The sequence below is a fragment of the Myodes glareolus genome, chromosome 7 (assembly GCF_982192425.1).
Source record: "Myodes glareolus chromosome 7, mMyoGla1.1, whole genome shotgun sequence".
Taxonomy (NCBI): Eukaryota; Metazoa; Chordata; class Mammalia; order Rodentia; family Cricetidae; genus Myodes; species Myodes glareolus.
The window spans coordinates 1,013,480-1,027,444 of record NC_142032.1 but is presented as its reverse complement, the minus strand read 5'-3'; the positions used below and the strand labels follow the sequence as shown (position 1 = coordinate 1,027,444).

General features: G+C 39.1%; 1 protein-coding gene across 2 annotated transcripts in view; it reads right to left on the bottom strand.

Annotated features, from left to right (window-relative positions):
* Positions 1-13,965, bottom strand: part of Cacul1 (CDK2 associated cullin domain 1) — a 59,689-nt gene that overhangs the window by 27,814 nt on the left and 17,910 nt on the right. For both annotated transcript variants that reach the window (XM_048423115.3, XM_048423114.3), the window contains exons 2-3: positions 10,704-10,830; positions 9,730-9,832 (exon numbers count right to left, since the gene is read on the bottom strand). In XM_048423115.3, the coding sequence (XP_048279072.2) occupies positions 9,730-9,832; positions 10,704-10,830 (230 nt within the window). The remainder of the gene's footprint in view (positions 1-9,729; positions 9,833-10,703; positions 10,831-13,965) is intronic.

Here is a 13,965-nt window from a genome sequence, read left to right as displayed (position 1 = left end):
GGTTGCCATGAACACCTCCCAAAAATTACTTTGCCCAACCTAGCATACAGGATACACCATGAAAGACCTGATTAAAAGTGCCCCCAATCAGCAGGAAGTAGTCTAGAGAACTATGCCCAAATTCCCAAATATTGCCTATAAATGTTTGCTTACATTTAAAGGGGGATACATTATAGAGCTTTACATGGGTATGGATCTTGGTTTATTGATACAATTTTAAAGTAAATTTCGTTATATGTATATTTCTGCTCTTAAGGTATTGTGATTGTGTAGTTCATTTAAAAATGTAATGTATAATTAAGAAATATAGGTTAGTAGATAATCATCTATAATAGGCAAGCTTATAGTCATGTTAGTTAGGTTTTTTTAGATATATAGAGATAGATTTTAGTTAGGTAAGTATTCTTCAAATCTTTTAGAGACCTTCAGAATATGGCATTTAAAATGTTTTAAGAGCTTAGGACTTTTCATGACAATGAGACACATCTGCTCCTGACAGCACCAATCTACTTCAAGAGGAAGATGGGCATCAAAGAGGCTCCTTATGAAGTTGGTTAGCCATTTGGGCAAGAAACTGCTCTTGCCTGGACTGCATGATGAACTGGACATGCAGGACCCACAGAGAAATGACTGCTGAACTTGCCTAAAGATAAGACGGTCCTGTGGGGTTCTTGCTTCATGAAAGAAAAGAAAAAGTCTGCTAGACATTCTGCAGGTCACAGAAGAAAGTGACTGACAAACTGCTAATACAGGTGGAACTGTCTCTGAAATTTCCTGCTTCATGGAAATGTCTGCTGGATACCATGGATCTGTAGGGTGAAGATGGATGCCCCAACAGTACAGAAGAATTTCGGGTGACTGTCCAGGCAGGGAGATGTCTCTGTCAATTCTTGGGTTTTGGAAGTTGCATACAATGTACTTCCTGTTTACTTAGGTAATATTAAATCTTGTTGTGGTCTTTGATGGAGTTGAAGAATAGTAGTTACAGTTTTCCTTAGTTATGATAAAAGATAAAATAGATATAAATATTGTAATTGTAATTCTTGCTTAATACCTGTTTTGTTATATGTAATTTTACTATGTTAAAACTTTCCTTTTTATTTAAACAGAAAAGGGAGGTGATATGTGATTCCCCTCTATATGCTGTGAATATCATTGGTTAATAAAGGAACTGCTCTGCTTTGGGCCTATTAACAGAGCTATAGGAGGCAGACCTGCTACTAGGCCTGGAAAACTAAACTGAATGCTGGGTTAATAAGGAAGAAGTCAGTGAGAAGGCATGTAGCCCTGTTGAAGCTAGATGTAACTTTACCTGATAAGCCACTGCCACAAGGCAATATACAGATTAAAAGAAATGGGTTAAATCAATATGTAAGAGTTAGTCAATAAGAAGCTATAACTAATAGGCCAAGCAGTTGGAACAACCAAGCGGCCTCCTTCAACACCATATTCCAGTCCTGCACAAGAACTACAAGTACTCTTAACCACCAAACTATTTCTCCAGCCCAATAATTTTATTACCTAAAATCTTTAGTCTAGTAAGGAAAAAACAGTATACTGGAAGTAAAGAGGTTGTTTTTTTGTTTTGTTTTGTTTTTTAAGATACACTATATACTTCAACAGAATTAAAAATCAAGATCTTTAATTTATTTTTACTTTTTATTTTTGCTAAGACAACTGTAAGCAACCAGCTAGATTGTACTGCCACCCACTGGGGAAAAAGCAAATAGCAATGCAACACCTGCCCAGATCTTAACAGCTGGGTAAGAAAAATATAAGTTATACAATATACAACAAACTAATATAAGCTGGTGTTTGTACAGCCTGGATAAAGTTAAGACTAATTATGGCTTACTTTCCACTAATTTCACTATTTATTGGTTTGTCAAATATAGTAACTACAAACGAAGATATATTTAGCTTAAAAGGTACCAAAATTACTAGTTTTTTTTTTTAAAAAAAAAAAACCTTAAGTATACCCAGTCAACTTCCTTTTAATTAAAACAGCTGACAAACACTTCCATAAAGCACTGTTTAGTGGGGCTGGAGAGATGGCTCAGCACTTAAGAGCACCGACTGCTCTTCCCAAAGACCCAAGTTCAGTTCCTAGCACCCACATGGCAGCTCACAACTATTTGTAACTCCCAAGATCTGACATCCTCATACAGACATACATGCATGCAAAACACCAATGCACATAAAATATAAAGAAATAAATTTAAAGTGCTGTTTAGAGATCTAAGAATGAGAACTTATACCATTTTCCTCCCTCTGTTCTATTTTGGTTGCTCCCGATCAGGACCTTAATGCAGCATTGTCTGTGCTGTTCCCCCACTGTAATGTTATTGTCTTTCTCTGGAAACAGTCTCTCCTGAACAGCTAGGTGGGTAATAACAGTAAAAGCTCCAAATGATTGAAAACAAGCAACTGTTAAAGGTCAGGGACTATGAACTACATCAGAAATCACAATGCTCAGGTGTTAAAGTGAAGACACACTTGCATTTCAACCAAGTACATCAAATTTATCAACAAAATTGCCTGGAGGAAAAGCTGCTTTACAGCCGTTCCAGTGGATTCTGCAACACACACACCCCAAATGTGGAATCATCATTTAAGACAGCTTTAAGAATAAAGAATGCTATAGTAATTAAATTACCTAAATTGTAATACAAGAGAACGATTCATCTTAAACGCTGACAATTTGAAATATTTAATGTATCATGAAAACACGGGGGTAAAATCCAAGTTACCTACAATTAAGCTTAAACAAATAGTCGTCTGTCTTTACAACGGAATATCATTTGGCCATGAAAAGGAATGAGGTACTAATCATGTATCACTAAGCACTGAAAATATTGTACTAGGTTTTAAACCAGAACCAGAAGACCACACACTGTGTGCTCCATTTGTCTGAAGTACCCAAAACAGGCAAATCTATAGGACAGGTTCCATGGCGGCCAAGAGCAAAAGAGGAGAAGAACAGAGTATCTGCTAAAGAGTTAACAGGTTCCTGTAGAAGGCTTTTTCTTTTAAGTCACTAACCAGTTCCCAGATCAAGTCCCTTTCTTTCTCCCTTGTTCTCTTCTCTGTCCTGCCCAGATTTCTCCTCTTACTTTCTCTGCCTACCAGCCCTGCTTACCCTATCCCTCTTCTGCCTAGCAACTGGCCCATTCAGCTTCTTATTAGACCAATCAGGTGCCTTTCACAGGCAAGGTAAAACAGCAACACACCTTTACATAATTAAACAAATGCAACGTAAACAAATGTAACACATCGTCACATCATTAACAAAGGCAGCAGAAACAAATTTAACACACCTTTGCACAGTTATAAAAATATTCCGCTGCATAATCAAATATAACACATCTTTACACAGTTAAATATTCCACAAGAGATTCCTTTCAGTGCATACTAACATGTTCTGAAATTACTGGCAATGGCTCCACAACTTTGACTGTACAAAAACTGTATGTCTTAACAAGTAGATATTAGAAAATGTGGTGTTGTCTCAATTTAAAAAAATGAATTATAAGGTCTGGAGAGACAGCTCAGATAGTAAAGTACTTACTGCACAAGCATGAGAACTGAGTTTGATCCCTACACACAAGTAAAAAGCAAGACATGGGGCTAGGTGCAGTGGTACATACCTTTCATTCCAGCACTTGAGGTGTGGGAAGTTCTTCTGTATATGTATTGCTTTTATTGGTTAATGAATAAAGAATCTGCCTCGGCCTGTGCATGGCAGAATAGAGGTAGGTGGGGAAAACTAAACTGAATACTGGGAGAAAAAAGGCAGAGTCAAGGAGAAGCCATGGAGCCCGGCCAGAGAGACACTGGATGAAACCTTGCCCATAAGAAGCTATAGCCACGTGGCAATACACAGATTAATATAAATGGATTAAATTACAATGTAAGTGCTAGCTAGCAATATGTTTAAGTGATTGGCCAAGCAGTGATTTAATTAATATAGTTTCTGCGTGATTATTTTGAGAGTCTGGGCAGCCAAGAAATGAACAAGTGACCTCTTACTACAGATTGGTACCCAATGTGGGGCCCAAACCCATGACCATGAGATTAAGAGTTTCATCATGCTCTACCGACTGAACTAGCCGGGCACAAACAAGCAACTTCCTACTACACACCTGGGAGGCAGAGACAGGGCAATCTCTGGGAGGCCAGCCTGGTTTACACACAGCTACACAGTGAAACCCTGTCTCAAAAAAAGGAAGGAAGGAAGGAAGGAAGGAAGGAAAGAAATGGAAAAAAGAAAAAGCGGCAGCAGCAAGCGGAGCATGATGGATGGTCCATTCTTATAATCCCAGCACCAGAAAGGTAGAAACAAAGATACTCCTGGGGTTTGATAGTTAGCAGGTCCTAACCTGTCACTCTTCACATTTCAGACTAGTAACATAATCATTACACCTTTCCCTTTAAAAATGATCAAGAATAAAGTCATATTGTATTTTTTTTCTATAACCCTAGCTTCTAGGCACTGCACAGCAAGGCCTAACATACAGACACTAATATTGGTAAAATCAAACATTCTAAAACATTGTCTATTTCCCCACCTGTAATGAACATGTAAAATTTGCTTTAAGCAGAAATGATCTCTGGGTTCTGTAGCTACCCCATTTCTGAGCACCAAAGTTATTCTCACTATGTAGTTCTAGTTAGCCTACACATAGCCTGGTCACATAGTTTCTGTCCGTTTCCTGAGTGCTAGGATTAAAGGCATGCACCACTATGACTGGTCTTTCTCCTTTTCATTACCAACTGGTCCCTGGTTTTGTCATGAAGACTCCTAGGACCAAGTGTTTACCTTGGTTTACTTTGGTTTACTATGTTTAGTTTACTCATAGTTCTGCAAATTTAGAAGGCATTGTAATATGTAATTATGTGTTATTAAAAGACCCAGTAGGGCCTGAGAACACATTTCTGGGAGAAAGTTTAAGAAAGGTCCCAGTAAATTGTTCACACAAGTTTAGATCAAGTTTTGTCTTTTTGTTTTTATGTGTATGAGTGTTTTGCCTGCACATATGCCTATGTGTCTCATGTAAGCTTGCTGCTCAGAGCTGTCAGAGGTATTTGAATCCCTGAACTGGAGTTATAGGTGATTGGAAGCCACCATGTGGGTGCTGAAAAAAAATCGAACCTGGGTCTTCTGCAAGATCAACAAATGCTCTTAACCACTGAGCTGTCTCTTTAGCCCCTAGATCAAGTTTTAATATATGAGTTTGGATGCCAAATTTATGAAAAGATACCCTCTTCCAGAGGTTTTTATTTTGTAGATTCTGGAATTACAAATGAGCTGTTAGGCCATCACAGTCAGCACTTCCTCATATCCCATCCTTCCTACTCCAATCCATCTTACACGCTTATGACCACAAGCTAGGCAAGCATGGTGGCACACAGCTTTGATCCCACAAGTTGGCAACCAGAGACAGGTAGATTCTTTAAGTTTGAAGCCAGTAAAGATTACACAGTAAGGTGTCATCTCAAACACACACACACAAACACACACACACCCCAAAGAATATATTGTCATGAATTAGGGACTCTTAAGACATTCTACTAGATAAAGAGCCTGTAAAGGCAAACAAGAGAATACTGCATTGGAGCAGGTGTCAGCAGAAACTAGTATGACAGCCTACTAACTGACTGAACCTGAAAGCAAAAGAAGAGAGAAAAGAGGAGCCAAATAAGAGTGAGATCTCAAGCCTAAGAGAGTGAGTTAGGTAGAGGCATTCCAACTTGGCCATGAATGTGATGTATCTATCAGAAGTAATTCGAACTCAGCAGGCATGTTGGAAGTCCTAGTCCAGGTCCTCAGCACAAGTTTGGTGAATTTTATAAAGTTAAACAGAACTTTGCAAAACTAAGCAGGCCAGCAGTGGTAATACACATCTCTGCACACCTTTAATTCCAGCACTGGGGAGTCAGAAGTAGGTAGAGTTCTCTGAGGCTAGCCTTGTCCCCATAGCAAGTTCCAGATCAGCCAGTGCTACATACTAAGACCCTGTCTCGGCAACAAACAACAAAAACACTAAGCAGATTATTTGCTAAGTTGGTAAAACAATTTTCTGTATATAACTAGTTCCATTCATTTGAGAATAAAAAACTAAAAATTCAAATACTCTGGCGACATAGAAAAAAAGGAGGGAACCCCTGAATTTCTTTATATTTAAAAGAGATGGAAGTTAAAGGAAGAGGGAAATAAAAAATGGGCAGGATAAACTGTCACAATCTCAAATAGAAACTATAGACAAGCATCAAGTGAATCAACAAATGAGAAGAAGACTGAATGGGTTCAGTTATTTGTTTTACCAATTCAACAACGAGCGACTTTTCAAGTCATTGAAGGGGTGGAAAAGACACTATTGCAAACTGAAAAGTGTATGTGGGAGTGTGAGGTCTGTGTTTTACAACACTACGTTAGATTGTGCTACCATAAAAAATATTTAGGTTTTACAGACTAATAATATTAAAATCTGAAAACAATATTCTCTACTTTTTAGGTCAACACCAAAAAATAAATATGGAATGCTATTTCACACAGCATTTTTTAATATTTCCAACCTTTTATTTTTATGTTCCCTTTATTTTTATGTTCCCTGGTGTTTTGCCTGAATGTATGACTCTGTGAGGGTGTCAGAAGCCCTCGAACTGGAGTTACAGATAGGTGTGAGCTGCCATGTGGGTGCTGGGAACTGAGCCCTGGTCTCCTGGAAGAACAGACAGTGCTCTCAACTACTGAACTATCTCTCCAAGCCCCCAAAAGTACCTTCAAATATGGATAAATAAGTCAAACCAGTACCTATTTTAAGATGCCCTTGACAGAGGCTGATGCCCTGTGGCTTCAATCCATTGATCTGTCAACTGCAATGTTCAATCTTTGCTTATCTGCCAAATGCAACTCAGACCACAATACTGCTCTGGCTCAAAAACTTAAAAACCAGGTTAGAAAATAACATGCTCCACAGAAACACAATGGCCTGCCCTGTAAGACTTGCCATATTCTTCTGGTTATTATCAAAACTACCTAAACACCTAGAGAACATGAGGATCAGTTATCAAAGACTAATCGTGATACTTCTCCCATTGGTACAGGTCAAAATCAGCCGATGAGCATTCATTCACTCAAGAGTCTGAGTTATGGTTGTGCCAGACATTAAGGCTAAAAAGAGAAGCAGGACAGAGTCCTTGCCTCCCAGAAGAGCCAGAGAAGTAGTCGAACTTGAATACAAAGACAGAAACACAGCTGCAGCCCTAACAGGCTTGTTACTGCTAAGAGGCCAGGAATCCACAAACAAAAGGCAACTGTCCACTTTGTTCTGTTCTGTACTGTTTTGAGGGCTGGACAAGAATTCCAGGAAAGCTATGCATTGGTTAACAGAAATAAATGTAATACCGAGAAAAGAAGGCTTTGCAAGGCAGGAAGCAGAAGGAAAAAAAAGTATCCTAAAACTTAGTGTAATCTTAGGTATCACAGATATTTCAATAAGGATATTTCACCTTAATGTTGTAAAAGTTGACAAGATGATGTGAACACATTTAATGAAAGGGCCTACAACTGATGAGCGACAAAGCTGGAACCAGGGTGCGGGAGAATTGTCTGTATTCTGTCAATCATTTTTTAAAAAAACGCTGATTGGCCAGGCAGGAAGTATAGGTGGGTCAACCAGACAGGAAGTAGAGTCAGGGTGATGAGAACAGGAGAATTCTGGGAAGGAGGAAGCCTATTCCTCTCAGTTCTTCCCAGACCACCGAAGTGGCAAGATGTAAGCTGCCCCGCTGAGAGAGGTACAGAGCCATGTGGCTAACATAGATAAGAATAATGGGTTAATATAAGCTACCAGAGCTAATAAGTAGCCTGAGCTAATGGGCCAATCAGTTTTATAACTTATGGAGATCTCTGTGTGATTTTCTTTGGGGCTTGCCGGCAGTGGGATACCAGGCAGGACAGAAACCCCAACAAGCCGGCCCTCAAGTTACATCTGAGGTCCCCGTATTGTTACCTACTTTACCTAGATATTTAAAACTTCCAAAAGAAGTCACTAAGAATGGCGGGTTGGGGTGTGTGTGTGTCTGTGCGTGTGTGTGCCTATAATCCCAGCACCACAAAGTCAAGGCAGAAGGATCACTAGTGGTCTAATACAATCCTAATTCAGCAGGTGTTTGTTAGAGGAAGCCCAGGTGAGATTGTCAAGAGCTAGTTCAGTTCACTGGGGAAGCACTTGCTTAGCATGCACAAGACCAGAGAGTATGATCCACAAAACATCAAGAAAAAAATTTTTAAAGAAAATAATGCTTTTTAAACTCAGTAAGATGTGTATTGATTCTAAAAATAAACTCTCTGGTTTTACATGATACATTTACTTTACATTTACTGACAGACTTTTTAAATACTAGAAAGAGCACAGCACCTTTATCTTGTTTTAATCTTTAATAAGTCCTTCCTAACAGGAAGTTAAATATTAAGTTTTGTAAAATGCTGCATTAGCTGGGTGAGGAAACACAAACTCTGACACAAATATGACTAAAATTTGGGAATATCAGTATCAGTCAAAAGCTGGGTAAACTTAGGTACAAAAAGTAAGGGAGAATAATCAGCAAAACCTTTGTCAAAGGACAGTGGCAGAAATCAGAGGAATGACAGTCACAAGACAGACAGACAGAGAGCAAGCTGCAAGATGCCTTTAGGGAGAATTTGGGGAGAAAGGAAGAGTACAGAATTAAAAGCAAAGTATTTAAGGCACAATAAACATCTACAACTGACATATGATATATAGGCAGTAAATATCTGTTAATGATTATGATATATTCAGTTACAAAAAGATGAAGAAAACAATAGGCAAAGGTGTATATTTTACAGAATGCAGCAATTGAGGGGAAAAAAGGAAAACAACAACAAAACAAACTCTGGGCCAAACAGGTGGCTCAGCATGGAAAGATGAGAAGATGCCTGACACCACACATCCTGACCCACACAGTGGAAGGAGAAAACCAAATGTAGCAGGACACCCCATGGCACATATGCACGCTGCCCCCAAACACACACAAGATAAAATGTGGAAAAAGAACCAACAAGGTAAGTGAGAAACAATATCAGACACAAAGCCTACTGTTGGAGCTGTTCCTCACCTTGGAGTGAACCCTGGTCACCTACTGTGAGTGAGTTTTGTAGGCCCTGTTACTTATATACCAGAATCCAAGTGTGACCTGGCTCTAGCCCAAAGCTACTGACTGAGTCCAGGCACCCCACTCGGGGCTTTCTGCTGTTACCCAGATAATAGCATCATCTGCAAGGGTTTGTCAACAGTTTTAGTTGTTTATACATCAAGGGTTAGAAACTAGGAGGCAAACCACTCACTCTTGAAAGGTAATACAAATTCAAAAAAGAAGTTAAAATATATTGGATCTTTTTTTTTAAAATTTCACCAGATAGTAAAGTTAACAGAGGAAAAAAAAACCCATGATTTTAAATAAAAGAAATGCTGACAGTGTGGTATCAGTTATGAACTGAAATATATTCCAAATAAAAAGTTCCATAATTTATGTCAAATTTTCAAATATTTTTTTCTAAAGATTAGACCATTTAGCCAGTTATCCAACTAGAAAAGTATAAACTTGTATGGTAAATCAAATTAACAAGATTCCAACTGTTCATGAGACAGCCTAGTTCCACCAGACACACTCAAAGCAGCAAATCTGATGCACTCAGCTCCTTACCTGCAGCTCCTTGGAGACTCGTTCTAAGTGACTGGTTATCTTTTTAATCAGATCACTGTACATCTGTTCCGAGTGCTGCTGGCACACACACTTATATACACAGCTGCAAGAAGGAACAGGCACAGAAACCAAGTCAATGAAGAAGCATTCCCTGCAATCCCATGTTAAAGTACACTTTCAAAATAAAACTCATCAACCTACAACAGGTGATCAACCAAAAACTGAAAGAAAAAATCTACCCTCCCCATTCAATGTTCTGAAGGAAAGGACACTGCCAATTAACTTCAAATGACCTGGATAGTACACGTGAAATAGGCATAAGATAATCCAAAATGAGGATCTATGGTCTGAATGTGGTAACTCCTTATAAGTCAGCTTTTCTCTTTTTTAAAATACTTGACAAAATGAGAAAGAGAATGATAACAAGAAGAGAGACGGTTTCTGACTTACAAAGGTGTTTGCAATCCGTCCTCCTGTACACCAGTCGTGGGGTGTACATAGCTGTCACTTCTTCCCGTCACTGTGCTGATCTCATTTCCCATCCCAGTTCCTAATCTACTGCTTCCATTGACTAAGAGCTAGGTACAGTTAGAGCTGACATCAGTTAGCATCAGGAGGGCTAACTAGGATCTCTATTGAAACAGTTAGAACTGACATCAGTCAGCATCAACAGGGTTAACTAGGATCTCCTTAAAAACATGTATTTTTATAGCAAACACTCCACTAGCTTCTCTCACTGGCCTTGGAGGTTTTTCATTGTATATGATAAAGACAAGCAAGCAAGCAGAGGTGGAAGTTAATAGTGTAGTCTACTAGATATATCTTGATATGAAAACCACTTCTGAACCAAACATCCAATTCACCAGTGTGGAGAATATTTACATCCAACGTTATCTTATATACTTTATATATCACATTCATGTTGTCAGCAATCAAATTCCATTCAAACACACACAAATTAAATAGTAACTTACCTGTAAATCTGTTCATAGGATATAGGTATATAGTCACCAGGACTCTGGGTTAAAAGCTGGTCTATGGCACCATCTAATTTTGGCCAGTATGTGCTCTTATAATCTTCGATTGTTATGACATTCATTACTACAAATAGAAGTAAAATAATCATTACTATGTGCCACACAGAAATACAAATCATAGCAAGTGTATACACATTCAAAATCTGTCCTCCCATTACTTACCCAACCTATTTCAGTTTTTAAAAAGAAAAGAACGTTGGAAGATGGAAGCAGAGGCAGGCAGGTTATCTCTTGAGTTCTAGGACAGCCTGATCTACATAGTGAGCTCTGAGACAGTTCAGTGACACTGTCTCAAAAAAAAAAAAAAAAAAAAAAAAAGATAGGGGAGCTGAGGGGAAAGACAAGAGAAAGAGAGAGATGAGATGGGGAAGAGAATGAGCAGAAGAGAGAGTGAAAGCGTGCACACACATGCGCGCGCGTACACACACGAACTAACTAGTCAGGAATGTTAAGCAGTCACTGGCTGCTTTCCCAATATGCTCTAAGCTTCTATCATCAGTGAAGCATTCTCCAAAAATCCTGACCCTCAAATACATATTGTCACAATTATGTGACATAATGAGCCATCAATGAACTACAAGAAGGTTCCAGGAACTGTAGCCTTTCATAATTAATCTTTATAGACATCCCGGGGGGGGGGAATCTATCTAATGACTGAACTACAGGGCCGGAGATTTAAACAACACTGTAGTCCCAAAAGAGGATCCCACAAAATGTACTGACACTTATGGTATCACAGTACCACTCAGATGTACCTAGAATTTGACAAGTCCAAGGGGGAAAAAAAATGACCTAGAAACCTTACATTGAAGGGTCACCTCATTTCAATGGACAAACTCAAACACTCATCACGAATCCTTTCAAGGCCTTAGCAAGCTGTTCCTAACTTCAGGGGTAACACGTGCTTTACAACAAGATGCTAAAGTTAAACAGAGTTACCTAACGATTTCTAGATACCCAAGAAGATAAGAGGTAACAACTCCCAAATCAAGTATTTTACTGCTCATTTTGCCAAAACCTGGGAAGCAAGGAAGTTAAGTAGCTTCTTCCAGAATACATGACCAATTCCAGACAGAGAGGCCAGGTCAGGAAAAACCTTACTATTATATTCCTAATGCCTAACCTTAGCCATTAAGGATATATATAAAATACACCACCGCTATCATTATTATTCAACTTCCTATAAATCATTTTACTTTTAGTGTCATAAAATACATGCCAAAGGGCACTTAAAGAATGACTTACTGACTCTTAAGACAACATGGTAGAATTTTTTTCCCTTTTTGAGACAGGATCTCATGTAGCCATGGATGACCTTCAACTCCTGCTCTTCCTGCCTCTACCTCCCAAGAGCGGGACTATAGCTGTATGCCAACACATCCAGTTTTAGTATACCATAACCTTAAGTACATTTTGGGAATAAGGCTCAGTATAATGCTCATCTAGTATATGAGAAGTCCTGAGTCCAGTTACCAAAACTACAGAGGTTGGGGACAGTGCTCAATGTAAGAAGTCATAATCAAAAGTCTCCATATTTGGAAGATTATATATAATATTAATATAGGTGAAACTGTAAGGATTAAAAACATCATTGATTGTCAGGGATTTGTCAATAAAGAAAAGGCGTATCTATAAAGGGCTAACAGGGAGAGTGTTAGGGCAATGAGGTGCTTTGTATGGAATTGAAATAACAATATACCACTCTACTTGTGTCAGAACCAAAAGAACTGTGCACCATACAATGAATCAACGAGGCTATAGGTTACAGAGGCAGAAATGAAATTAAAGTCTGACAAGTCTGAATGACAAATGAATCAGAGACAACAATAAAGGATAAAGCTTTGCCTAGCATGTATTAGACCCTGGGTTCGAATCTCCACACTGAGGGGGTGGCAATTCTCCTAAAGGACATAATATAAATGTCCTTTTAGGAAATTTAACTCAGTGGCTGACAACTCACCTACCATGTATAAGACAGGTTCAATACCTATTACTTCTGATTAGAAAAAAAAGTGTCTCATATTAAAGCCTGACATAGTGGTGCACACCTGTAATCTTAGCACTTGGCAGGCTAAGGAAGGGAGATATCTGAATTGCATAGTATGCATAAGGCCAGCCTGGAATGCATGCTGAAAAATTCTGTCAAGAAAGGAAAGAGGGAAGGAGGGAGGGAGGGAGGGAGGGAGGGAAGAAGAGAAAAGAATGAAAAGCAAATGAACTAGAAGGTGTGAGTTCACAAAGAGACATTCCAATTTAAAATAAAACTTGTGTGACTCTCCACACAACTGCCACAAAGATGAAGCCTCAAAATACTTACAGGGAAGATATCAAACTCACAATCAGACTCCTACTGCAAAGGTAGTTAAACTGACCCTTACTGCAACCAAATGAAACTAAGTCTAGAACACAAACAGCTGGAACCTAGGGCTTGGGAGATACTATACAGCTGTCAAAAACTAGGAAACTACTAGAAATATGTTGTTCATAGCAGGCACTTTCATTAACCAAATAACTTAAAACTTGACAAAAGTCAGGAGTAGTGGCACATGTCTTTCATCCCAGCACCCCAGAGGCAGAGGTAGGTGAGTTTGAGTTCAAGGCCAACCTAGTCTACAGACTGAGTTCTAGGACAGCCAGAACTAAAGAGAAATCCTGCCTGAGAGCAGGGAACAGAAGGTGTTTTAACACAAATACTACTGAGAAGAAATTAAAAGCTAGAGCCCAACTCTGTACTGCCGACGGGCAGTCAAAGTCTGTGAAGTAGACTAACAGTGTTTACTGGAGAAACAATCCAAGGCATACTATTTGCTGTTTAGAATTCCATTTCACATGGGCTACTGCAAGTAAAATTGGTCCTACTCCCCAATCCTTTTGCAATGACTTCTTGTGCTTTCACCAGGCTGGTCTAGCTACTGCAGAGACTGATCATTACACTCCAACAGTCAAAGCCTGGTTACACAGGAGCATCATGGGGAAGGCAGTTTATCATAGGAACTGTGAGACTTCACTTGTCCTACTTAGTTAGGGTTTCTATTGCTGCTATGAAACACCATGACCAAAAGACAAGTTGGGGGAGGAAAGGGTTTATTCAGCTTACACTTCCACAGTGTTGTTCACCACTGAAAGAAGCCAGGACAGAAACTCAAACAGGGCAGGATCCTAGAGGCAGAAGCTGATGCAGAGGTCATAGGGGGGTGCT